Here is a 27,555-nt window from a genome sequence, read left to right as displayed (position 1 = left end):
CTTCAGACCAGAGGATATTTCTCCAAAAAGTACGATCTTTGTCCCCATGTGCAGTTGCAAACCATAGTCTGGCTTTTTTATGGTGGTTTTGGAGCAGTGGCTTCTTCCTTGCTGAGCGGCCTTTCAGGTTATTTCGATATAGGACTCGTTTTACTGTGGATATAGATACTTTTGTACCTGTTTCCTCTAGCATCTTCACAAGGTCCTTTGCTGTTGTTCTGCGATTGATTTGCACTTTTCGCACCAAAGTACGTTCATCTCTAGGAGACAGAACACGTCTCCTTCCTGAGCGGTATGACGGCTGTGTGGTCCCATGGTGTTTATACTTGCGTACTATTGTGTGTACAGATGAACGTGGTACCTTCAGGCGTTTGGAAATTGCTCACAAGGATGAACCAGACTACAATTTTTTGTCTAAGGTCTTGGCTGATTTAAAAAAAAAATTGATTTCTTTTTTTTCCCGATGATGTCAAGTAAAGAGACACTGAGTTTGAAGGTAGGCCTTGAAATTGACTCAAATTATGCCAATTAGCCTATCAGAAGCCATGACATCATTTTCTGGAATTTTCCAAGCTGTTTAAAGGCACAGTCAACTTAGTGTATGTAAACTTCTGACCCACTGGAATTATGATACAGTGAATTATAAGTGAAATAATCTGTCTGTAAACAATTGTTGGAAAAATGACTTGCCATGCACAAAGTAGATGTCCTAACCAACTTTCCAAAACTATAGTTTGTTAACACGAAATTTGTGGAGTGGTTGAAAAATTAGTTTTAATGACTCCAACCGAAGTGTATGTAAACTGTAGTACATTTCTGGAGATTTTTCTACATTTATTTTTACATCATGATACACAATACCAAGTAAATGCAAAGATCAATATCAAGTGTTGTACTGGCATTTGTGGTAGCTGTAAACCTAATAACTGGGTGGTCATATATCTAACCATTGGTTGTATTCTGGGTAGTCTTTTTCGCAGTAAAGCTGTGCAGGTAGCCTTACTGGTTAAGCATTTTGGACCAGTAACTGAAAGGTTGCTGGTTTGAATCCCCAAGGTGGAAACATCTGCTGCTCTGCCCTTGAGCAAGACAATTAACCCAGGCGCTGATGATGTCGATTAAGGCAGCCTCCTCGCACCTCTCTGATTCAGAGTGGTTGGGTTAAATACGGAAAACACATTTTAGTTGAATGCATTCAGTTGTGCAACTGACTAGGTATCCCATTTCCAGGAGATTGCTTTATCATATTAATGTGGTTCCTGGGGCATTAAATACTCCAACAGGTGTGGGATCTAATCTGCGCAGCAGAGTAACCGCAAAAATTACGACCTGTCCACCAGTGTCATTTGTAACTATATAGCAGAAGAGGCTTCTAACCTGTCGTCAACAGACGTCGCTCTCTCCTGGATGCGGTCGGCGTTGATGTTGCCATCACTCGCCAGCCGCCTGCCAGCCTCCACCACACCGTTTATCTTCTCTTCGTTGGCGTCCATGGTGGTCATGAAGTCCTCCTGCTGCTTGATGGCTCCTTCGGCCCCCTCAAGCGTAGTGGCCATCTCTGTATGGGCCAGCATGTACTCCTAAGATTAGGGTTATTAAAAAGAGAGAGTAAGTGGGATTATTAGAAAATCCTGTGACTGAGACTGGATATCCAGGTTGGGGTCAATTCCATTTCAAATCAGTTAGGGAGTAAACTGAAATTCTTGAATTGACTGAACTGAAACAGAATATAGAACCCAACCATGCTGGAATTCAATCTAAAGCACATTGAACACTTTCTGAAATTTACTTTTTTGATTGGCAAAGCAGCATGTCCTAGTTGGGCACAAAAAATGACACATTTTTACCACATCCCTGCCTAGTAAAATTAGGTAATAACAGCTAAAAGAGGACTAAAATAAACTTTTACCAAAAATCTAATTTTGAATGAGTGGAATCAGTGAAATGAAATAATAGTGAAACGGAACCATTCACTTTGGATTCCTAGGCTAAGATTTTTCCACTCTTGGAATAGAATTTAAACTCAAATGAATCGACCAATCAACGTACCTGGTTGTTGAGGAAGGCCTCGGCCTGCGTGGTGTCCCTGAGAAACAGCTGGTAGGCGTGGGACTGGAACAGCAGGTTCTGCCGGTTCTCCCACATCTTGTGCAGCTCATTCCAGCCCGTGTCCAGGGCCTGTAGCCGCTGCCTCAGGAACATGTACTGGGCATCGGTCTGGCCCTGGGTCACCATCTCGCCCATGTCGCGCATCTTCTGGTAGTCCTCCTCGTAGTTGCGGATCTCGTTCTTGATGCCCTCGTGCTGCGCTAGCAGCTTCTCTGCCTCGGCCAGCGTGTTGGGCGTCTCCTCCGAGGCGACGGCTGTCTGTGTGCGCGACAGCCACGACTGGAAGTCATCCAGCTCGCGCAGGAACTGCTGCAGCTTGCTGGCCTCACCAAGGGACTCCTCGCGATTACGCAGTGTGGCCTTCATCTCCTCCCACACGGCGGTGATCTCGGCCAGGCGGTCCTTGATGGCCTTGGCCTGGTCCGGGTGCTCGCCGGCCAGCCGCTCTGCCTCGCCGCGCAGGTCGCCCAGCTTGTCCTCGATGGCAGCCAGGTCACGCTCCATGCCAGTGAGTTTACGCTGCAGCGCCATGACACCCGTCAGGTCGTTGCCCAGCTCCTGGGTGGACTCGATGACCTTTGTCTTCTCGCGGATCCATGACTTGGTTTCGTTGCAGTCCAGGTGGTAGTTCTGCACACCCAGCGCCGAGATTAGAGACTCCTTCTTCTGGTCTGCCAGATCCCGGAACTGGCTCCATCTGAGGAACAAATTAATAAATAGAAATATGGTAATTTAGCAGACACTTTTATCCAGTTGACATACAGTGGCACATATTTCAATATTTGTGGCCCGTACGGGAATCAAACCAACCATAACCCTGTTGTTGCCAGACCAAGGCTCAAATTGACTGAACTAGCCAATTAATTTGATGATAACCAATATTATTGTCCAGCTCAATTCAAAGGATACAGTGATATCCAACACACAATAACACAATTTTGAGTCAATAGGTATTATTAACTCACCATGAGAAAAGTAAAGGTCAGGCATATTTAAAATCACATAACTGCTTAACTACATTATAATAACCTAATCATCTTTTGGTTTCTTCATTTGGCATCAGGTACAGTGCCTTGTAAAAGTTTTTTTCCTATTTTGTAGCATTACAACCTGTAATTTAAATGTATTTTTACTTGGATTTAATGCAATGGACATAAACAAAATAGTCCAAATCAATGAAGTGAAAAGAAAATGTTTTATTGTTTCAAAAAATTCTAAAAAATAAAGAAGTGGTGCATGCATATGTATTCACCCCCTTTGCTATGAAGCCCCTCAATAAGATCTGGTGCAACCAATTACCTTCAGAAGTCACATAATTAGATAAGTCCACCTGTGTGCAATCTAAGTGTCACATGATCTGTCACATGATCTCAGTATATATGCACACCTGTTCTGAAAGGCCCCAGAGTCTGCAACACCACTAAGCAAGGGGCACCACCAAGCAAGCGGCACCATGAAGACCAAGGCGCTCTCCAAACAGGTCAGGGACGGTCACGATCATTGGAAGCATACTCGGACCAACGTGCAGCGTCATCTGGGATCCAGATCTTTTATTAGAAATAAGTGAACCACACAACAAAACAATAAAAACTAAACGAAACGACAATAGAGTGCTAACATGCAACTACACACAAACAATATCCCACAAAACGCAGGTGGAAAAAGCTATCTAAATATGATCCCCAATTAGAGACAATGATTACCAGCTGCCTCTAATTGGGAATCATACAAAATCACCAACATAGAAAAACAAAACTAGAACCTCTCATAGAAATAATAAACTAGACTAACCCCCAGTCACGCCCTGACCTACTCTTCCATAGAAAATAACGGCTCTCTATGGTCAGGATGTGACAGTACCCCCCCAAAGGTGCGGACCCCGGCCGCAAAATCGTGCGTGGCTCTGGTGCGGGACAAAGAACCCGCTCAGCTCGCGGATCCACCATCTTTGGCGGCGGCTCTGGTGCGGGCCGAAGAACCCGCTCATCCCGCGGATCCAGCCATGGACCCAGGCTGAACACTGTGCCTGGACTGGACCTAGATGCCGAGGAAGGCTCCTGCCATGGAGCGGGACTGGACGCTGTTCTCGGACTGGGCATCGGCGCAGAGGAAGGCTCCGGACCGTGGACCGTCTCAGGAGGTTCCGGACAGTGGACCGTCTCAGGAGGTTCCGGACTGGGCACCGTCGCCGGAAGCTCTGGACTGGGGAGGCGCACTGGAGGCCTGATGCGTGGGGCTGGCACAGGTGGCACCGGGCTGGTGACACGCACCTCAGGGTGAGTGCGAGGAGCAGGCACAGGACGCACCGGACTGGGAAGGCGCACTGGAGGCCTAGTGCGTGGAGCTGGCACAGGTGGCACCAGACTGGTGACACGCACTTCAGGGCGAATCCGGGGAATAGGCACAGGACGTACCTGACTTGGAAGGCGCACTTGAGGGAGAGTGCAAGGAGCAGGCACAGGACGCACCGGACTGGGAAGGCGCACTGGAGGCCTAGTGCGTGGAGCTGGCACAGGTGGCACCAGACTGGTGACACGCACTTCAGGGCGAATCCGGGGAATAGGCACAGGACGTACCTGACTTGGAAGGCGCACTTGAGGGAGAGTGCAAGGAGCAGGCACAGGACGCACCGGACTGGGGACACGCACTTCAGGGAGAGTGCGAGGAGCAGGCACAGGACGTACCGGGCTGTGGAGGAGTACTGGAGACCTGGTGCGTATAGTCTGCATCAATGGTACCGGTTCGATGACACACCTCGCACAGCAAGTGCGAGAAGCTGGCACAGGACGTACTGGGCTGTGAAGGCGCACTGGAGACCTGGTGCGTATAGCCGGCATCAATTGTACCGGACCTATGACACACTTAGCACGGTGAGTACGAGGAGCTGGCACAGGACGTACTGGGCTGTGGAGGCGCACTGGAGACCTGGTGCGTAAAGCCGACACACATGGCACCAGACAAATGACACGCTCCTCGAGATGAGTGTGGAGAGCTGGCACAGGACTTACTGTGCTGTGGATGCGTACTGGAGACCTGATGCGTGGATCCGGCACAGATTTCACCAGACTAATAACACGCTCCTCAGGACAAGTACGGAGAGCTGAATCAGGTTGCATTAAACTGATTACACGCTCCTTAGGGCAACTGTCATGCATCTTCCACCAACTCAACAACTCTCTCCGCTCTTTCTCCTCCAATACCCCCATCCACTCTCTGACTATCTCCTTTCACTCTCCTCCAGTTTTTCCCTCTTCTCCCAGACTGGCTCTGGTTCACTCCTCGGCTCCGCCGACCACCCCATGTGCCCCCTCCCCCCCAAAAAAATTTGGGCTGTCTTTTGGGCTATCTCTGTGGCCGCGAACCCCGGCGTCATCGCTGTCCTCCGTTTTCTCTTTGCGTCTCCCGCCAAGGAAGGCGATCCTGTCCTGCCAGGATTTCCACCCAAGTCCAGGATCCCTTCCCATCCAGAATCTCCTCCCAAGTCCATGTTACCCTCTCCTCCTGGGCACGCTGCTTAGTCCTGTTGTGGTGGGATATTCTGTCACGATCGTTGGAAGCATACTCGGACCAACGTGCAGCGTGATCTGGGTTCCACATCTTTTATTAGAAATAAGTGAACCACACAACAAAACAATAAAGACTAAACGAAACGTGATGACAATGGACTGCTAACATGCAACAACACATAAACAATATCCCACAAAACACAGGTGGAAAAAAGCTACGTAAATATGATCCCCAATTAGAGACAACGATTACCCCACATAGAAATAATAAACTAGACTAACCCCCAGTCACGCCCTGACCTACCATAGAAAATAAAGGCTCTCTATGGTCAGAACATGACAGGGACAACGTTGTGGGTAAGTACAGATCAGGGTTGGGTTGTAAAAAAATATCTGAAACTTTGAACATCCCATGGAGCACCATTAAATCCATTATTAAAACATTTAAAGAATATAGCACCACAACAAACCTGCCAAGAGAGTGCCGCCCACCAAAACTCACAGACCAGGCAAGGAGGCCATTACATCAGAGAGGCAACAGAGACCAAAGTTAACCCAAAAGGAGCTGCAAAGCTCTACATCGGAGATTGGAGTATCTGTCCATAGGACCCCTTTAAGCCGTACATTCCACAGAGTTGGGCTTTACGGAAGAGTGGCCAAAAAAAAAGCCATTGCTTAAAGAAAAAAATAAGCAAACACATGCCTTTGGTGTTCGCCAAAAGGCATGTGGGAGACTCCCTAAACATATGGAAGAAGGAACTCTGGCAGATGAGACAAAAATGTAGGTTTTTGGCTATCAAGGAAAACACTATGTCTGGCGCAAATCCAACACCTCTCATCCTGAGAACACCATCCGAGAACTCATCCCGAGAACACCATCCGATGTTTTTCATCGGCAGGGACTGGGAAACTGGTCAGAATTGAAGGAATGATGGATGGCTCCAAATACAGGGAAATTCTTGAGGGAAACCTGTTTCAGTCTTCCAGAGATTTGAGACTGGGACGGAGGTTCACCTTCCAGCAGGACAATGGCCCTAAGCATACTGCTAAAGCAACACTCGAGTGGTTTAAGGGGAAAAATGGAAATGTCTTGGAATGGCCTAGTCAAAGCCCAGACCTCAATCCAATTGAGAATCCGTGGTATGACTTAAAATTGCTGTACATCAGCGGAACCCATCCAACTTGAAGGAGCCGGAGCAGTTTTGCCTTGAAGAATGGGCAAAACTCCCAGTGGCTATATGTGCCAAGCTTATAGAGACATACCCCAAGAGACTTGCAGCTGTAACTGAGTGGTAGGCAAAGTGGTAGGCATGTTGTGTAAATCAAATGATACAAACCCCCCCAAAAATCTATTTTAATTCCAGGTTATAAGGCAACAAAATAGGAAAAATACCAAGGGGTGTGAATACTTTCGCAAGGCACTGTAGTTGCCAATCATATTGAATGGCATTAAATCAGAACCTGAAAGTGCTAACTTCAACCATAAATGTTGTGAATACGAGGGACATTAGTGATGCGCGGGTTGACTCCTAACCTGTGGTAACATCCGTTGAGCGGGAAGATTTAGGGTCATGAAATATTGTGTGGATGAAGGGCAGATGGGTGGCAGCGAGTGGTGAACTTCATCAACAACTACGCAGAGGATAATGCAATAGTATTACCAGGACGCCACCCAGGACACAAACACTTTGGTGGAAAGCTGCTGCCATCCCATGTGACAAAAGCAGCAGTGTGGCGTCTCTACAAGGAATCGATGACAAAACCCGGTATGTAAATCATAAACACGTTTTGATTATTTAATTGACCTCCAACATGATTGGCACTACTTTTATTGATGTCACATTATTTCTGTCGCTGGGGGCCCCTACTGAACCAGCAAACAGTCTGGACCTTCACATCCTGATCACAAGTTTGCCCCCGACTGGTGCTTCGGCCTCATCAAGCAGCGCTTCAGAAAGACCAGAGTGATCACTTTGTCTGAGATTGCTGGTATTGTGAAGGATAGCACTGTGACAGGGGTCAACATCCCACAGCTGGTTGGACTGGAAGATGATACGGTGCTGGTGGAAAGCAATGGATGGCAACAACACATGACTCCGCACTTCAGGCCGCTGCCACAGATCAAGCAGTACCAGCACTTCAGGTGAAAATCATTTTCATTGCATTGTATGAGGTTATTCTTCTTATCTAAACTTGGGGAGGTGAATTGATGTTGTGCATGGTTGTAATGTCTTCTGTTTTTTATTTTTTATTCCCTGTTTTACAGCTTCGATGCTCTGGAGCCTGGTGTTGTCGTCGCCAAGGTGCGTTCGGACTGTCAGGACCAGGTTTCAGCTGCTGCGCAACACTGACATTCTTCCTCCCATAGATGGTATGCTTGTACAAGCACCACCTGGACTGGACACAGCTAGACAAACTTATATTTTTGAGAAGATCAGGGAGTTTTGTGACATAGAGGCTATGGACATCACATGCACTGCACCAAAGTCAAGGGCAGGACAGAAACAGGCTCTCCGAATATAGATTCCCTTGTTAATGTGTGGTTCGGACGGACCAGTCATCAGCACTATCTGCAGTGCCTCTATTCAAATGACTCTCTCCTAATACGTTGCTGCTACAATTTAAAAAAAAACTTTTCCACCACTGGATGTGGCTGGGGATAATAGCATTTCTTTCACATGACCCATCAATTTAGATTTTTTTTAAAGATTTTGTCTGGGTAAGCGTCATCTAATATTTATAAAATAGTTTTATCTGGACACTCTGTTAACCTTTAGAATTGTTCCTTATTGTAGTCTACTACCACGTTTAGATGTAATCTTTACTGCACTACTCACTGTTTAGCACATGACCTCACATGTTAATCCTTAAAGAGATGGGTGGGGCTGGCTTAAGAGGGTGTGAACAATGCTGAATGAGTGTAGACAAGGAGAGCTCTCCAGTAGGTACCAAAACATTCAAAGACCCTTTTCTCAAAAGTGAGTTTACAAGTATCAACTTTCAAAGCAGAAGTACTTTCCCATTGTTCCTCAAAAATAGTGTATAATATACCATTTTGTAGCTCTGATTCTCTACTTTTATCCAATGTAAAAAAAAAAAACAAGACCGATTTGAGCCAGTCAGTCACAAATATGCACCCAAGCCAAATTGAAATGTTATCAGAAAGATGTTGGGTTGTTTTCATATATTTATATTTCCTTACAACCGGTCAAACTGACGTCATTTGAACATTTTGCACATAAAATCTTTTACGTTATTTTATAGTTATTGTATTTTCTCCCCGGCCCCTAAACATTTTTGCACCGTGAAAGAAGCAGAGATCACTCAGAAAACTTCACTGAAGTTTTCACAACTACATTGAAGCATTCATTCCATTGATTTATGACATTATTCTGGTGAGCAAGGGTTTATTTAGTCTTCTAGGGCAACATATAATGACAGAAGAGAAGCTGCATGTATCTAATTCTAGACAAGTTGACAAACAAATATAATTTCCAACATTTTGGTAGGCTAAGTAGAAACATATCTAAATGTTCTATATTAGTGGGTTAGGGTCAACAGTGGGACTCAGATTTTCACTTTATCACATATAGTCGGGCAACTGCGGATGGGTTATTAGCAATTGCGGCAGGGTGAGGGTGAACAAACAGCTGATCCACGTTCCACTGAGGGACATATCAGCTACAGATGTAGGATCTTAATTTGAGCCAGTTTGCTACTGCAGGAAAATAATCCTACAGCAACAGGAAATGTGGATTATAATTACTGGACATTTTTTGTAGGGGTTGATACATTTTTAATTAGGGCAAATCAAGTCTGAACATTTTAAGTGGAAGTTAAACTTTAGAAGCCGTGATTTTTGATTATACATTTTTTACCCCCTTTGTTGTGATATCCAATTGGTAGTTACGATCTTGTCTCATCACTGCAACTCCCCAACAGACTCGGGAGAGGTGAAGGTCGAGAGCCATGCGTCTTCCAAGCCGCACTGCTTCTTGACACACTGCCCACTTAACCCGGAAGCCAGCCGCCAATGTGTCAGAGGAAACACTTTCCAACTGACGACCGAAGCTAGCTTGCAGGCGCCCGACCCGCCAAAAGGAGTCCCTAGAGCACGATGAGCCAAGGAAATCCCACCTGCCAAGTCCCCTAACCCGGACGACGTTGGGCCAATTGGCGCCGGCCCATTGGGCTCCCGTTCACGATCCCAGGCTGTAACAGCCTGGGATCGAACCTGAGGCTGTAGTAGCGCAGTGCCTTAGACCGCTGCCCCACTCAGGAGTCCCCCTTGAAGACATGTTAAACCTCGAATACACTACAAGTTTGCATTTCCTGCAACAGGATGATCAAATTAAGCTACGGCATCTGTATGACAGGAGATAGTGTGACGTCTGTCTGTGAATGGCTCAACTTGCCTGTTGTTGAGCTTATCTTGCTGGGATTTGATGTTCTTCTCACTGGGGTGTCCATTGTGCATCAGCTGCCTGGCGATCTGGTTCACAACAGCGACGCGTGACGCCTGGTTGTTCATCTCAGGCTCCAGGCTCTCGAACCTGGGAAAGAGAGAGCATGCCATGTCATGACCAATCAGTTCCACTTCAAAACAAACCATTTTCTCTTCAAAACTAATTTTAAGATAGCATACGGACATTGAGGTCTTGGCCACGTTCAGGCCAATGTTGTGGAACGCTGCAGATAGAACTGTCATGAATAGAGCTGACATGATTCCTTCTACTACCTAATAGCACAGGAAGGCCAAAAAGATCATCAAGGACAACAACCACCCGAGCCACTGCCTGTTCACCCCACTACCATCCAGAAGGCGAGGTCAGTACAGTTGCATCAAAACTGGAACTTAGAAACTGAAAAACAGCTTCTATCTCAAGGCCATCAGACTGTTAAATAGCCATCACTAGCACAGAGAGGCTGCTGCCTACATACACAGACTTGAAATCATTGGCCACTTTAAAAAATGGAACACGAGTCACTTTTAATAATGTCACTTTAATAATGTTTACATATCTTGCATTACTCATCTCATATGTATATACTGTATTCTATACTATCTACTGTATCTTAGTCTATGCTGCTCTGACATTGCTCGTCCATATATTTATATATTCTTAATTCCATTCCTTTACTTAGATTTATGTGTATTAGGTATTTGTTGTGACATTTTTAGATACTAATTGTTAGATATTGCTGCACTGTCGGAACTAGAAGCACAAGCATTTCGCTACACCTGCAATAACATCTGCTAAACACGTGTATGTGACCAATAAAATTGGATTTGATTAGATACATGTCAGAGGCATGTTTGTTCCACATACCATATTTTTATCTGAACGTTCCACAACGTTGTACCCTGATGAATGCCCCTCAGACGTATTCCCCTGTTTGGGGATTAACCTAATTTTCTCCTTGTATTATCTGTCTTCTTCTGTCTGTTTCAAAAATCTATTTCATAATTTTATTTTTAACTTCTTATGGCTGGGGGCAGTATTGAGTAGCTTGGATGAATAAGGTGCCCAGAGTAAACTGCCTGCTACTCAGGCCCAGAAGCTATGCATATTATGTGCATATTATTAGTAGATTTGGATAGAAAACACTCTGAAGTTTCTAAAACTGTTTGAATGATGTCTGCGAGTATAACAGAACTCATATGGCAGGCAAAAACCTGAGAAGAAATCCAACCAGGAAGTGGGAAATCTGAGGTTTGTATGTTTTCAAGTCTTTGCCTATCCAATATACAGTGTCTATGGGGTCATATTTTACTTCCTAAGGCTTCCACTAGATGCCAACAGTCTTTAGAACCTTGTTTCAGGCTTCTACTGTGAAGGAGGAGAGAATAAGAGCTGATTGAGTAAGAGGTCTGGCAGAATGCCATGAGCTCAGTCAGGCGTGCGCCCGTGAGAGGTAGCTGCGTTCCTTTTCCTTTCTAAAGACAAAGGAATTCTCCGGTTGAAACATTATTGAAGATTTATGTTAAAAACATCCTAAAGATTGATTTTATACATCGTTTGACATGTTTCTACGAACTGTAATGAAACTTTTTGACTTTTCATCTGACCTGCGCCTCGTGAATTTGGATTTGTGAACTAAACGTGCGAACAAAAATTAGGTATTTGGACATAAATGATGGACTTTATCGAACAAAACAAACATTTACTGTGGAACTGGGATTCCTGGGAGTGCATTCTGATGAAGATCATCAAAGGTAAGTGAATATTTATAATGCTATTTCTGACTTCTGTTGACTCCACAACATGGCGGGTATCTGTATGGTTTTTTTTGGGCTCTGAGCGCTGTACTCAGATTATTGCATGGTGTGCTTTTTCCGTAAAGCTTTTTTGAAATCGGACACAGCGGTTGCATTAAGGAGTTTATCTAAAGTTCCCTGCATAACACTTGTATCTTTTATCAATGTTCATTATGAGTATTTATGAGTATTTAGTTCAGAAGTTCCAAAACATCCTTTGATTTTGCAGAGAGCCACATCAATTTACAGGAATACACATAATAAACATTGCTAAAAGATACAACTGTTATGCATGGAATTTTAGATGCACTTCTCCTTAATGCAACCGCTGTGTCAGATTTCAAAAAAGCTTTACGGAAAAAGCAAACCACGCAATAATCTGAGTCGGCGCTCAGAGCCCAATCAAGACACAAATATATCTGCCATATTAGTCAACAAAAGTCATAAATAGCATTATAAATCTTCACTTACCTTAGCTGATCTTCGGCGGAATGCACTCCCAGGACTCCCACAAGAAATGTTCGTTTTGTTCGGTAATGTCCATCATTTATGTCCAAATAGTTACTTTTGTTAGCGCGTTTTGTAAACAAATCCAAAGTCACGGACGCGAAAATACTGCCCCCTACCCCAAAGAAGTTAAAATGGTGTATAATACTTGTATGTTTGAGGAATTTTTATTATGAGATTTCTGTTGTTTGAATTTGGCGCCCTGCACTTTCACTGGCTGTTGTCATATCGATCCCGTTAACGGGATTTCAGCCGTAAGAAGTTTTAAGGTGAATTTCAGTTTCTAGAAAGGAACCTAACAAATAGGGCACCTAACGCCCAGTAGGAGGAGCTGTTGCATTATAACTCATTTGTATATTTACAGTTTTTCTCAATCGTGTAAAACAGTTTTTTGTAACTGTGGTCAAACGTACCTATAGCAGAACATCAGTGATCAAATGCTCAAATACATTTGCAGATCTTCTGATCATTTTCTTTTCTTTCTACTTGGATTGCATCTCTTAGACACCCTTTTGCTAAACCTGAAATACAACTGCCATCAATGAATACAAAATTCACAGTGAAGTGTTTTGTTCACATAAGAGAATTTTGCAAATCTGTCCATTGTTTCCAGAAATCAGTAAATACTAGTGCACAAAATTGTAAAATGGCTCTATCAGTGTAAATTCACGTAAATATAGCAGAGGTTGGGGGGGCCCCAGGGCACGTGCCCTGCATACCCATTCGGTAATCCGGCACTGATTGTAATCTTCCATTACAGAGTGACCCTTTGGTGTAAATTGAAGCCTATCCATTCGTATCAGCAGTTCCTCCACTGTATTCACCTTTCCTTTTTTCTCTTTGGGATTGTTTTTCTGCTTGGTGATGGAAAGTCTACAAACCTATCAGTAGACCAGCCTATGTATAGAATACATGGAATTGGACTATGATGATACAGATGAATGAATCCTGCATACAATGTGAAATTGTTCGGTGAAATATATGTAAAAGTAGAGTAATTTTCCATAACTTTGCACCTTTTGATAGTTTGTTTTCCAATTTTGATCGTCATGATTTAGTGACTGCCCATTTTTTAAACAGACTTTTTCTTCTTCTTTTGTGTCAGCTTGACTCAAGAGGCATCTATGGTTGTGGAAATCTTTTTTCAGGCAGTCTTTCGATTACTGTATTTGATGGTATTTTATAGTTTTGATGAATCCAAATGATTTTATGAGAAGTAAACTACATTTTGGACACGATTCCGACTTAGGAAATTACGTCTTTCCTAAGCACTTCTCAGTAGTTGGTATTCAGACTTACCTTGTAAAGGTGCGTAACAGGCTTTGCAGGCGCGGTTCCCTTGCCTGTGCTTAATAAATTGAAATCAACCTCTGAAAACCCTCCCACTTTCTTGTGGATTTTTCATTCAATAGGGTTTTCAGTACATTTATCTTAAGCAATCCCTTTAAATACGGCGTACCTTTGATTTTTTATTTTGTTGACAGACTCAATAGAATACATTGAATGTACAAAACATTAGGAATGCCTTCCTAATATTGAGTTGCACCCCCTTTTGTCCTCAGAACAGCCTCAATTCGTCAGGGCATGGACTCTACAAGGTGTTGAAAGCTTTCCATGTTGACTCCAATGCTTCCCAGAGTTGTGTCAAGTTGGATGGATGTCCTATGGGTGGTGGACCATTCTTGATACACATGGGAAACTGTTGAGTGTGAAAAACCTAGCAGCATTGAAGTTCATGACACACTCAAACCGGTGCTCCTGTCACCTACTACCATACCCCGTTCAAAGGCACTTAAATATTTTGTCTTGCCCATTCACCCTCTGAATGGCACACATACACAATCCATTTCTCAATTGTCTCAAGGCTTAAAAATCCTTCTTTAACCTGTCTCCTTCCCTTCATCTACATTGACTGAAGTGGATTTAACAAGTGACATCAACAAGGGATCAAAGCCTTCACCTGGATTCACCTGGTCAGTCTATGTCATGGAAAGAGTTTTGTAAATTGCGAAAAGGGGTTCAGAATATTAGGGATCAATGAAGGGATCTCCATTTCAGCACCAATTGATAGATTAAAAACTACTCTGATTTTGTAGATTGTTTAGGGTTAGAATATAAAAAAATGGTGTTGAGTCATTCTGAAAATTGCCACATTCAGTTCTTTAACCCATGGTAATGTTGTAAGATTAGTGAACATAGAATTGTAATATGGAGAATAGTGTACAATAGTAGGCTATACCCTCGTCTATTGCCTGCACTAACCGTGGAACTGTGTGATGACACAGCCAAGTATTGTGCCATGCGTCGAATTCAAACTGTTACGGCTTGGTCTGTGTTCTGCTCCATAATGATTTAATTAGTCTGTCTTTTTTAATATTATCAACTGTTACTAATATTTAACATGGTAGAAATATGAAAGAGAAAGTCAGGGTATGCCTACAATTAAGAGATTCCAAAGTGCCCATCACTGCAAGTTAAAATGCTGTACAATTTAAATTCTGTGTAATGGCACAGCATTTCATAAACTTTACTGTGGGAAAGTTGATATGTGGATATACATCAGTTTGCTTCCATATGACTGGTTTCACATTTGTCTCGAGCGATTATAAGGTAAAATATTTATGTATTTTATTTCACCTTTATTTAACCAGGTAGGCTAGTTGAGAACAAGTTCTCATTTACAACTGCGACCTGGCCAAGATAAAGCAAAGCAGTTTGACACATACAACAACACAGAGTTACACATGGAATAAACAAACATACAGTAGAAAAAGTATATATACAGTGTGTGCAAATGAGGTAGGATAAGGGAGGTAAGGCAAAAAATAGGCCATGGTGGCGAAGTAATTACAATATAGCAATTAAACACTGGAATGGTAGATGTGCAGAAGATGAATGAGCAAGTAGAGATACCAGGGTGCAAAGAAAGAAAAAAAGAAAAAAAATACAGTATGGGGATGAGGTAGTTGGATGGGTTATTTACAGATGGGCTATGTACAGGTGCAGTGATCTGTGAGCTGCTCTGACAGCTGGTGCTTAAAGCTAGTGAGGGAGATATGAGTCTCCAGCTTCAGTGATTTTTGCAGTTCGTTCCAGTCATTGGCAGCAGAGAACTGGAAGGAAAGGCGGCCAAAGGAAGAATTGGCTTTGGGGGTGACCAGTGAAATATAACTGCTGGAGTGCGTGCTACAGGTGGGTGCTGCTATGGTGACCAGCGAGCTGAGATAAGGCGGTGCTTTATCTAGCAAAGACTTGTAGATGACCTGGATCCAGTGGGTTTGGCGACAAGTATGAAGTGAGGGCCAGCCAACGAGAGCATACAGGTCGCAGTGGCGGGTAGGATATGGGGCTTTGGTGACAAAACGGATGGCACTGTGATAGACTGCATCCAATTTGTTGAGTAGGGTGTTGGAGGCTATTTTGTAAATGACATCGCCGAAGTCCAGGATCGGTAGGATGGTCAGTTTTACGAGGGTATGTTTGGCAGCATGAGTGAAGGATGCTTTGTTGCGAAATAGAAAGACGATTCTAGATTTAATTTGGGATTGGAGATGCTTAAAATGGGTCTGGAAAGAGAGTTTACAGTCTAACCAGACACCTAGGTATTTGTAGTTGTCCACATATTCTAGGTCAGAACCGTCCAGAGTAGTGATGCTAGTCGGGCGGGAGGGTGCGGGTAGCAATCGTTTGAAGAGCATGCACTTAGTTTTACTAGCATTTAAAAGCAGTTGGAGGCCACGGAAGGAGAGTTGTATGGCATTGAAGCTCATCTGGAGGTTAGTTAACACAGTGTCCAAAGAAGGGCCAGAGGTATACAGAATGGTGTCGCCTGCGTAGAGGTGGATCAGAGAATCACCCGCAGCAAGAGCGACATCATTGATGTATACAGAGAAGAGAGTCAGACCGAGAATTGAACCATGTGGCACCCCCATAGAGACTGCCAGAGGTCCGGACAACAGGCCCTCCGATTTGACACACTGAACTCTATCAGAGAAGTAGTTGGTGAACCAAGCGAGGCAATCATTTGAGAAACCAAGGCTGTTGAGTCTGCCAATAAGAATGTGGTGATTGACAGAGTCAAAAGCCTTGGCCAGGTCGATGAATACGGCTGCACAGTAATGTCTCTTATCGATGGCGGTTATGATATCGTTTAGGACCTTGAACGTGGCTGAGGTGCACCCATGACCAGCTCTGAAACCAGATTTTATAGCGGAGAAGGTATGGTGGGGATTCGAAATGGTCGGTAATCTGTTTGTTAACTTAGCTTTCGAAGACCTTAGAAAGGCAGGGTAGAATAGATATATTGTCTGTAGCAGTTTGGGTCTAGAGTGTCTCCCCCAGCATTCCAATCTTTGGGAATCTCAGACGATACGAAAGAGAGGTTGAACAGGCTAGTAATAGGGGTGTTACCTTCTTCAAATGGATGACTCATTTACTTAGCTGTTATCAATAGCTCTTATCAAGTTGTAAATTACATTGCATAGGGAATGGTGTTATTTTTATAGGAAAAAAATTCAGTAGATGCTTTTTCCACTTGGAACTAATAGGTTCGCTAGACCTTATTAATTGCTTCCTCGTGTGTAAAGATGGTGGAATGATTAGGAAATGAAGTCAAGGTCAGAATACGGCGTATGTGTAGACACACCTCTGCCACACTAACTTATTCGCCAAAATAAATAGCAGGTGAATAGCACGCTATTCTCATTCTTAAATTCAAGGTCAGAATACACATTTAGAGAAAAGTGCATAAAAAAGGAATTACGTTCCATTTTCACACACTTAACTCGGGTCGGAATCGGGCCTTTAATGTTTTGCAAATGGCCAGAGTTACGTGTCTTCTGTACAGTGTTTTGAAAATCGACAACATTGTTCCAAAAACTGCTTGCATGTGTGTTATTTCACGTCTTCACTATTATTCTACAATGTAGAAAATAGTAAAAATAAAGAAAACCCCTGGAATGAGTAGGTGTGTCCAAACTTTTGACTGGAACTGTATGTCAAGTATTTGAGTGGCACACTAAGCTAAATCAGGCCTAAAGGTGTAGGCGCTAGGGGTCGACTATGACTTCAGCATGCATTTATATATATATATATGGGTTCTCTCACCTGTGCTGAATGACCTCTAGGTCTTCCAGCTTCTCTGGGATCTCCATACTGTTGAGCCACTGCTCCTTCTCATCGATCCACACCTCGCAGGCGTCCGCCTCGCTGAACATCTTGTAGAGGGCCAGGGCGTCCTGCAGTGCCTGCTTTCTCAACCGGGTCAGCTCGGCCACCTCCTTGTAGCGCTCCTCTATGCCTGCCAGGCGGCCCTTGACCTCTTCCGACTGGACCTGCTCCTCAGGCAAGGCGCCAGCCTGCTCATGGAGCGCATCGATCACCGGCCGATAGCTGGCCACCTCGGCGGTGGCGTCCTTGTGTTTGCGCACCAGGGCCTGTGTGGAGAACTCGTCATGGCCCACCTCGCCGCTGGACACGATGCGCAGGGCATCCAGGGTCCAGGCGTCGGCGTCATCTGCGTCCGCCTGGAACAGGTGCAGGGCACACGCTTCTTCCAGATGGGCCTTCCTCACGGCTGCCAGCTCCTCCAACGCTGCCCACTGTGCCCGCAGGTTGGTGATGCATTCACGGATCTTGGCAGCGCCGAAGTGGCCGCCGTCGGCCATGGCCTGGCCCTCAGTGATGGTGTGCTGCAGATGACCTGCACGGCCACTCATCTCGTCCTCCAGAGCGCGGTGCTGGCTCAGCAGGCGCACAGTGCCCGTCAGGTCCTTGCCGCTCTCGTCCGACGACAGGATCTGCTCCTTCTCACGGATCCAGCCCTCCTCCTCGGCCATCTCCCATAAGAACTTCCAGAGGCGGTGGGACTCCTCCAGGCGGGCCCGTCGCTCGGCAGCCAGCTGGGTCAGTTCCTGATAGCAGAACTCCATGTGTGCCACGCGGTTGCGTATTACCTGAGGGTCACAGGGCTTGTAAACTGTAGAGGAGACAGAACAGAGGCCCAGTTAGCATCTTGCAGCACCCACAGATTTACATTGTACTGTATCGACTTACATGTTATGATATCATTCCGTTGATTATTCCTTTCATGTTTATTTTTCCATTTGCTTGTGTATATCTTGCAAAATGCTATGCTATACAACTGAACTGTAAAATTGTGTGTTGACATGTATTATCATCATCAGTTAATAATACAAACACAAGTGATAACAATATGATTCACAATTAGAATAATAGCAGTCGGAATGTTTAGGTCATTCTTACCATCGCCGTCGATGGCAAACTTCTGAGCATTGTTGTTGACAGCTTTGACTCGGTCGGCCTGGATGCCGATGTCAGCCTCCACCAGGGCATGTTTCTGCAAGAGATCCTCCACTCCGAGCAGATGCTTCCCATAGTCCTGGGACAGTAGCATCATCTGTGTGGCAGAGACATAAAGGCATGACATACAGGCATGTGTGTTAGCAACATACAGGCACCTTCAATTACACTGGCCTTAGTTCGTCAGTTGCCAATATGAATCGTTTACTTGTTGTGCACTTTGAAACGCAATGAGTATTTATTTCAAGGTGAGGAGAGGAAACTTTTATAATTTAGATGAAGTGTCAAAATCAATCCAAATCAACCACTACTGTAAGGTTCTGTATTTATTTTCTTAGTCAACCTTGTGTTCTGTTTCGTTGGGTTATTGAACGTAGCCCTGTTTCTTTGTGTTCTTGAACATAGCCCTGTCTTTCATTTTTGTTCATTGATTTCACCTGGTCTCTTCAGCTCCTTATTTAGTTCAGTTCATTCTGTTTGTGCCTTTGTGAGGTATTGTTTGTTTTGACTCTACTAAGCCTTTTCCTAGCTTGTTTGTGAGAACCTGTTATAGCCTTCAGTCCTAGTTTTGATATACCTGCCTGTTTGCCTACCTGTGTAAGACCATTGCCTCCCTGTGTATGACCATTGCCTGCCTGTGACCACTGCTTTCTGTGAAGGTGAAAACCACCTGCCGCGCTCTGCGTGTGAATCTATACCTTTTTCTCCCTGAGTATTCATTACAACTACCATCAACTCCCTTGTGACTCCTGTAAACCTAAGAGGATTCGATAGGTGGAAGCGATATGCGAGAATTCCACCCAGCCAATCAGAAAGGCAAGATGATACTTACAGTGCCAACCCAATCCTCTTGTATCTACAGGAGGGCCTAGGATGAGGTTCAGGTGTGCCGATTTGGAATTATTCAGCATTGGACTGACATACGCCAGTTAGTTTCACCATTGATACCATGGTTAAAATTATTATTTAGAAGAGGGATGGGACATTAGGGTAATATTATCTGACAAGGTAACATGATATGACACCCCCTACCGGAAATTTCACATTTTAAATGTGTTCATGTGTTAGTGAATTTTTATTTATTTAACCTTTATTTAACTAGGCAAGTCAGTTAAACTTCTTATGGCTGCAAGGGGCAGTATTGAGTAGCCAGATAAAAGATGCCCATTTCAAACGGCCTCGTACTCAATTCTTGCTCGTACAATATGCATATTATTATTACTATTGGATAGAAAACACTCTCTAGTTTCTAAAACCGTTTGAATTATTTCTCTGAGTGAAACAGAACTCATTCTGCAGCACATTTCCTGACCAGGAAGTGGAATGTCTGAAATCGATGCTCTGTTCAACTTCCTGCCTATACATGGGCATGATACGTAAGAGTCTACGTGCACTTCATAGACCTTCCTCTGGATGTCAAGAGGCTGTGAGAGAAGAAATTTCGTGTTTATCTTGATCTGCATTTGAATACAAGCTCTTTGTATGACGTGTCCCTCATTTCCGGTACTCTTGGCAGCGCCAGTTGGACAGTGGGATTGCCTTCTGTTTAGCTGCCGTTATGGATGACTACTATCTCCGGCTCTGATTTTATTTGATACATGTGACCATATCATCGTAAAGTATGTTTTTTCAATATAGTTTAATCAGATTATTGAAATTTTTTCGGGAGTTTTGCCGTGTTCCGTTCTCTGACTTTGTTGACGTTGGAGAGATCCGTGCCACCTGGCAAGTGCCCATGCTAAATGAAGAGGGAAATTTGCCATTCCAGATCCGAACAACGACTGTTCTGGACAAAGGACACCTTGTCCAACATTCTGACGGAAGATCACCAAAAGTAAGAAACATTTTATGATGCTATTTCTAATATCTGTCTTGCATGTGAACTGGTCGTCGGCGCCCAAGTGTTTCTGGCTATTGTGGCTACGCTAATATAACGCTACATTTTGTTTTCGCTGTAAAACATTTAATAAATCGGAAATATTGTCTGGAATCACAAGATGCCTGTCTTTCAATTGCTGTACACTATGTATTTTTCAGAAATGTTTTATGATGAGTAATTAGGTATTTGACGTTGGTGTCTGTAAATATTATGGCTGCTTTCGGTGCAATTTCTGATTGTAGCTGAAATGTAAACTATGATTTATACCTGAAATATGCAAATTTTTCGAACAAAACATATGCTATACAATAAATATGTTATCAGACTGTCATCTGATGAAGTTGTTTCTTGGTTAGTGGCTATTTATATCTTTATTTGGTCGAATTTGTGATAGCTATTGATGGAGTAAAAAACTGTTGGAGTAAAAAAAGTGGTGTCTTTTGCTAACGTGGTTAGCTAATAGATTTACATATTTTGTCTTCCCTGTAAAACATTTTAAAAATCGGACATGTTGGCTGGATTCACAAGATGTGTACCTTTCATATGCTGTATTGGACTTGTTAATGTGTGAAAGTTAAATATTTAAAAAATATATCTTTTGAATTTCGCGCCCTGCACTTTGAGCTGGCTGTTGTCATAAGTGTACCGACGTCGGGCTTGCACGCCAAACAGGTTAAGAACAAATTCTTATTTACAATGATGGCCTACCAAAAGACCTCCTGCGGGGGCAGGGTCTAGGATACATTTTTTTTTTAAACATATAAATATAGGACAAAACACACATCAAGACAAGAGACAACACGACACTACATAAAGAGAGGCCTAAGACAACAACATAGCAAGGCAGCAACACATGACAACACAGCATGGTAGCGACATGACAACAACATGGTAGCAGCACAAAACATGATTTCAAACATTATTGGGCACAGACAACAGCACAAAGGGCAAGAAGGTAGAGACAACAATACATCACGCAAACATGCTACAACTGTCAGTAGTGTCCATGATTGAGTCTTTGAATGAAGAGATTGAAGAGTAAGAGTGAAAGCAGGGTAGATGAGGTAGAATGCATTTTGAACAATTCAATTTCTGTTCAAATAAAAAATTAAATTTGCAATTATAAATGTTGTCTTGCCAACACAGTTTTAACAGATACATTTTCGGAAGGGTCCTCTCTCCCTCTCTTACCTTCATCTCGTCCATCCAGTCCATGATGTAAAGCATCTCCTGGAAGACCCTCTGCAGACCCAAGTTCATCTCCAGGCGCTGGCGCCTCGCCTTCAGAAGCTCCAGCAGGTACTCCCACAGCCGGATCACATTGTCCTTGCGTGCTGCGATTCGTTTGATGTCGTGGTATTTCTCTGCCTCCAGCTCCTTAGCGACGGACACCACGGCCTGCACACGCTCCTCGTAAGCCGTAATGTCCGTCTCGATGGCCTCGTGCTTCTTGGTGGCCGCGTCCACCGCTGGAAGGTCGAAGCCAAAGTTGTCCTGCGAGATAGAAGTGATGGGAATGGAATAGATTAAAATACAGTATATCCTAACAGTATTATATTGTATGGTTGGCAACATACTGGCATACAAGGAAGAAATACTCTCTATTTCTGTAAAGTTAACGTCTTTACAATTTGACAATGACATATAAAATACTATGCTTCCTTTAAAGGGGCAATCCGCAGCTGCTATTTTTGGATTTCTACATTGATGTACCCATTGATTCTTGGAGAATATAACTTAGAAATGCCTCATGAGGGGCCTCTCGAGTGGTGCAGTGGTCTGCGTCACTACAGATCTGGGTTCGATACCGGGCTGTGTCGCAGCCGGCCGCGACCGGGAGACTCACGAGGTGGCGCACAATTGGGTTAGGGGAGGGTTTGGCCATCTGGGATTTCCTTGTCTTATCACGCTCTAACGACTCCTGTGGCGGCCCAGGCGCATGCACAATGTTTCCTCCGACACATTGGTGGAGCTGGCTTCCGGGTTAAGCAAGCATTGTGTCAAGAAGCAGTGCGGCTTGGCGGGGTCGTGTTTCGGAGAACACACAGCTCTCAACCTTCACCTCTACCAATTGGATATCACAAAATTGGGGAGAAAAGGGGGAGAAAAAAAACTATAAACAAAAAAAATGTTATGCCTCGTGACATTATTTCAACTGTCACACCACATCAGAACCCAAAATATAAGCTTGTTTTGCTCCAATGTTTGTTGACATTGTAAATGTAAACAAACACTGTATAGCCTCAAAACATGGTTAAGGATCCACCCCTTTTTTCAATTTTCGCCTAAAATGACAGACCCAAATCTAACTGCCTGTAGCTCAGGCCCTGAAGCAAGGATATGCATATTCTTGGTACCAGTTGAAGAATGTGAAAGGAATGTAGGATAATATAACACAATAGATCTGGTAAAAGACAATACAAAGAAAAAACCAACCGTTCTTTTGTATTTTTTTGTACCATCATCTTTGAAATGCAAGAGAAAGGCCATAATGTATTGTTCCAGCGCAGGTGCAATTTAGATTTTGGCCACTAGATGGCAGCAGTGTATGTGCAAAGTTTGACTCATTGAACCATTGCATTTCTGTTCAAAATTTTGTATCAAGACTGCCCAAATGTGCCTAATTTATTTCTTAATAACGTTTCATGTTCAAAATTGTGCACTCTCCTCAAACAATAGTATGGTATTATTTCACTGGAATAGCTACTGTAAATTGGACAGTGCAGTTAGATTAACAAGAATGTAAGCTTTCTGCCAATATCAGATATGTCTATGTCCTGGGAAATGTTCTTGTTACTTACAACCTCATGCTAATCGCATTAGCCTACGTTAGCTCAACCGTCCCGTGGAATGGACACCACCAATCCTGAAGAAGATTTATTAACGATAATTTGTGATATCATGGATGGTCAAGCCTTGCATCCATAGCTCTGTCTATGAATTTGAGAGTGGTTACATTTTCCCTGCCCATCCCTCAGGATATTGCCAAAACAGAGGCGGGGTGTCCGCTTTGTTATTGTTTCAACTTCAGATTGGCCCTGATTTCAGTTTGACAAAAGTAGGAAAGCAAATGAGATGTACCGTTTACATTTGCAGCACTTCATCTTAATGTGCACAGAGATGCTGCCATACCAGTGTATTACACTGAATCTGTGTGTCCACCAAGTGGTGCAAAACTGTGAGTAAACAATAGCTGAGACATTTGTATTAACAATGATGTGGTAAAGTACGGTATTTTGTGTAAATAGGAGGTAAAGTGTCACAATTGCTTTTTATAATTATTCTTTGTGTGAGTGTGTGTGTGTGTCTATGGCTGTGCGACAAGCCGTTGGATTTCATTTAGCCAGTTGTCCCTCATGGCCACTTTGAGTGTTTGTGTGAGTATGTGCATACATATGCATGTGTGTTCTTCTATTTGTGCGCAAACGTTTGTTTTTACCTGTGAGACGAGGCGCTGGTTCTCACTCAGCCAGGTCTCCCTCATGGCAGCCTTGCGGTCAAAGCGGCGAGCCAGCTGCTCCAGTTTCTCCTGTCGAATCAGCTCTGTCCTCAGAGCCAGCTCCCGCTCATGCTCTGCCTTCTCCAGTCTCTCCCAGGTCTACCATAGACAAAGTTAAACACACAATATTAACTCAGGTATATCATATGGACAAGACAGACCAACATGAACATCGGACGTTATTTTTCTGTTCATTTCTAGACTATTCTACATGTTGAATTGCCACCATTTTCCACCAGTCTGTCTTGTACTTTACACACTATGCCAATGGTGGATTCAACTCTTTCATAATCTCACAGTTTTATGTCCGGATGCAAAATGTATGAGTTGCCTGTAATAATTATACCATAGGAAAACGCCTACTTACTAATAATAATACTACCATACACCAAAGAAAGACTACCAAACACCTGACACAGACAAACAGGAGAGAGAGATAGTGAACAACTTGATGTTTCATGAAGACAAAACATTGGTCAAGGAGTAGGGTAACTTTGTCCCTAGACCCTGATCTTGAGTCAGTTTAGCATTTTCTCCGCTAATGGTAAAGGTTAGGATTGGGGGAAGGGAAACTGATCCTTAATCTGTACCTAGGGAAACGTCACCCTAAAGCATTCGTCAGAGACTACAGGCATCACCTTGTTAATGTCAGAGATGAGTTTGCCCTCCCTGGGCATGTAGACTTTCTGATTGTTTGCCCTCATCTTGCTCTGGATGGTAAACAGAAGCACCTCCAGGTTGCCCTTCTCAGTAAACCTGATCGATAAAAAGATAAATGGTTTTGGGGGAGTGAAATTTTGACAGCGTATAAAAAGGCTAATGTCTTAACACATCATATTACTTCAAGTTTGCAGGGTTGCACTTATTTCAAAGCGTTTTTGGAATGCAACAGTCATGTCTTATTTCTGCATCGTTACATACTAAACATGCATACTTTATCACTTCAATTCATGGACATAGCAGAACAAACATTTTGAAGAAAATTCCACTACAAGCAGGAGAGAGGTGCGCACCCAGAATGTTGTGCCATTCATTTAACATTAGGACTTGACATTTGTACTTTAGGTAGTGACATGAATTTTTCATAAAAATATTGGTTCAGAAGTTTGGAACAAAGAATTTGGGATGTTCAGGGAATGTCACAGGAACAGTAACCAAAAAAGGGGTCAAGGAATGGCAAGGTAACTGGACAATGTTATACCTTGAGTAAATATTATTAGACATTTACAAATATTCTTAAGAGGGTCTTAAAGCTGAAGATTGCCCATCTTGTCAGATTTCCATAAGTGCATAGGGGTTGCATTGGGGTATAGGGGCTGATTTGGGATTGTGTGCTGGCGGGGGTAACTCACTTAGGGGGTTTCTCAACCGTGCGATATGTGTTGAAGGCTTGAAGCTGCTGCTGCACCCCGTTTAAAGAGTTGGCAAACTTGCGATTGTTGAGGATGATGATGGTCTGCTCGATCCACTCCAACAGGTCTGAGGCCAGAGACTCGTACTTCTCAATCATCTTCTCTGTCTCAATGGCATTGTCTAGTACCTAGCGGAATAAAGAGTATTTGTTTTCTTTCTTTTAGTTTGGCCTTCCTGAAGTGCCAGATTGACAGTTTGCACTTTTGGTACTATTCCATTGGTTTCATTATGCCCTAAAAGCTCAATCAAGTACAGCTTGAAAGTTTTTATACTATTTGAAGCCAAATCTGAAAAGCTCTTACTCTGCCCCGAACTACTGAGGCAACTTGTTGACAACAACCCAACAAACAAACATGGAATTTGAGATAATAAATTGAGAATAAACGCTGAGTCACCTTCCCAATACGTTTCCCCTCCACTTTCAGGGCCTTCATTTTGGAGAAGTAGTGGTAGTATGTCACCACGTATGTGATGACAGACTTCTCATCGGGGTGGTCCACACTGATATCTGTGAAGCAAAAATTACATTTCTGATTGGTTAATACAATTTGTAAGTCATAGTGACAATGATTTGGAACATTACAAAAATATTAAAAGATCTCCTTTTGTATTTCATTATTTTGTATGACAGGGCAGTGGGAAGGTAAAGCAGGTAGAAAGTGGAAAGTAGCAGACATGGCTCAAATCCCCATCGTCAGGGGGTATATGTAGTCTGGAGTCTGCAGCGCTATCACGAGACCAGACTCTGGCCCCTACAGTATTTTATACATTAGAGTTAAGAATTATTACTTTTCTATTACGTTTATTTGGATAACAAAAACATAAGTAACAGTACAGTCGTAGCCAAAAGTTCTGAGAATGACACAAATATTAATTTCCACAAAGTTTGCTGCTTCAGTGTCTTTAGATATTTTTGTCAGATGTTACTATGGAATACTGAAGTATAATTACAAGCATTTCATAAGTGTCAAAGGCTTTTATTGACAATTACATGAAGTTGATGCAAAGAGTCAATATTTGCAGTGTTGACCGTTCTTTTTCAAGACCTCTGCAATCCGCCCTGGCATGCTGTCAATTAACTTCTGGGCCACATCCTGACTGATGGCAGCCCATTCTTGCATAATCAATGCTTGGAGTTTGTCAGAATTTGTGGGGTTTTGTTTGTCCACCCGCCTCTTGCGGATTGACCACAAGTTCTCAATGGGATTAAGGTCTGGGGAGTTTCCTGGCCATGGATCCAAAATATCGATGTTTTGTTCCCCGAGCCAACAGCAACAATGCTGGAAAAGGCATTGTTCGTCACCAAACTGTTCCTGGATGGTTGGGAGAAGTTGCTCTCGGAGGATGTGTTGGTACCATTCTTTATTCATGGCTGTGTTCTTAGGCAAAATTGTGAGTGAGCCCACTCCCTTGGATGAGAAGCAACCTCACACATGTATGGTCTCAGGATGCTTTACTGTTGGCATGACACAGGACTGATGGTAGCGCTCACCTTGTCTTCTCTGGACAAGCTTTTTTCCGGATGCCCCAAACAATCAGAAAGGGGATTCATCAGAGAAAATGACTTTACCCCAGTCCTCAGCAGTACAATCCCTGTACCTTTTGCAGAATATCAGTCTGTCCCTGATGTTTTTCTTGGAGAGAAGTGGCTTCTTTGCTGCCCTTCTTGACACCAGGCCATCCTCCAAAAGTCTTTGCCTCACTGTGCGTGCAGATGCACTCACACCTGCCTGCTGCCATTCCTGAGCAAGCTCTGTACTGGTGGTGCCCCGACCCCTCAGCTGAATTAACTTTAGGAGACGGTCCTGGCGCTTGCTGGACTTTCTTGGGCGCCCTGAAGCCTTCTTTACAACAATTGAACCGCTCTCCTTAAAGTTCTTGATGATCCGATAAGTGGTTGATTTAGGTGCAATCTTACTGGCAGCAATATCCTTGCCTGTGAAGCCCTTTTTGTGCAAAGCAATGATGACGGCACGTGTTTCCTTGAAGGTAACCATGGTTCATAGAGGAAGAACAATGATTCCAAGCACCACCCTCATTTTGAAGATTCCAGTCTGTTATT

At 43.5% G+C, this 27,555-nt stretch overlaps 1 protein-coding gene across 1 annotated transcript in view; it reads right to left on the bottom strand.

Annotated features, from left to right (window-relative positions):
- Positions 1-27,555, bottom strand: part of LOC120032363 (spectrin beta chain, non-erythrocytic 1-like) — an 86,007-nt gene that overhangs the window by 31,574 nt on the left and 26,878 nt on the right. The window contains exons 8-17 of the mRNA XM_038978407.1: positions 25,889-26,001; positions 25,433-25,620; positions 24,719-24,836; positions 24,021-24,179; positions 21,773-22,075; positions 18,646-18,799; positions 17,488-18,358; positions 10,031-10,168; positions 2,050-2,806; positions 1,378-1,580 (exon numbers count right to left, since the gene is read on the bottom strand). Of these exons, the coding sequence (XP_038834335.1) occupies positions 1,378-1,580; positions 2,050-2,806; positions 10,031-10,168; positions 17,488-18,358; positions 18,646-18,799; positions 21,773-22,075; positions 24,021-24,179; positions 24,719-24,836; positions 25,433-25,620; positions 25,889-26,001 (3,004 nt within the window). The remainder of the gene's footprint in view (positions 1-1,377; positions 1,581-2,049; positions 2,807-10,030; positions 10,169-17,487; positions 18,359-18,645; positions 18,800-21,772; positions 22,076-24,020; positions 24,180-24,718; positions 24,837-25,432; positions 25,621-25,888; positions 26,002-27,555) is intronic.

The sequence above is a fragment of the Salvelinus namaycush genome, chromosome 39 (assembly GCF_016432855.1).
Source record: "Salvelinus namaycush isolate Seneca chromosome 39, SaNama_1.0, whole genome shotgun sequence".
NCBI classification, from domain to species: Eukaryota; Metazoa; Chordata; class Actinopteri; order Salmoniformes; family Salmonidae; genus Salvelinus; species Salvelinus namaycush.
The sequence above is the reverse complement of the archived record's forward strand: the minus strand, read 5'-3'. Positions and strand labels throughout refer to the sequence as shown.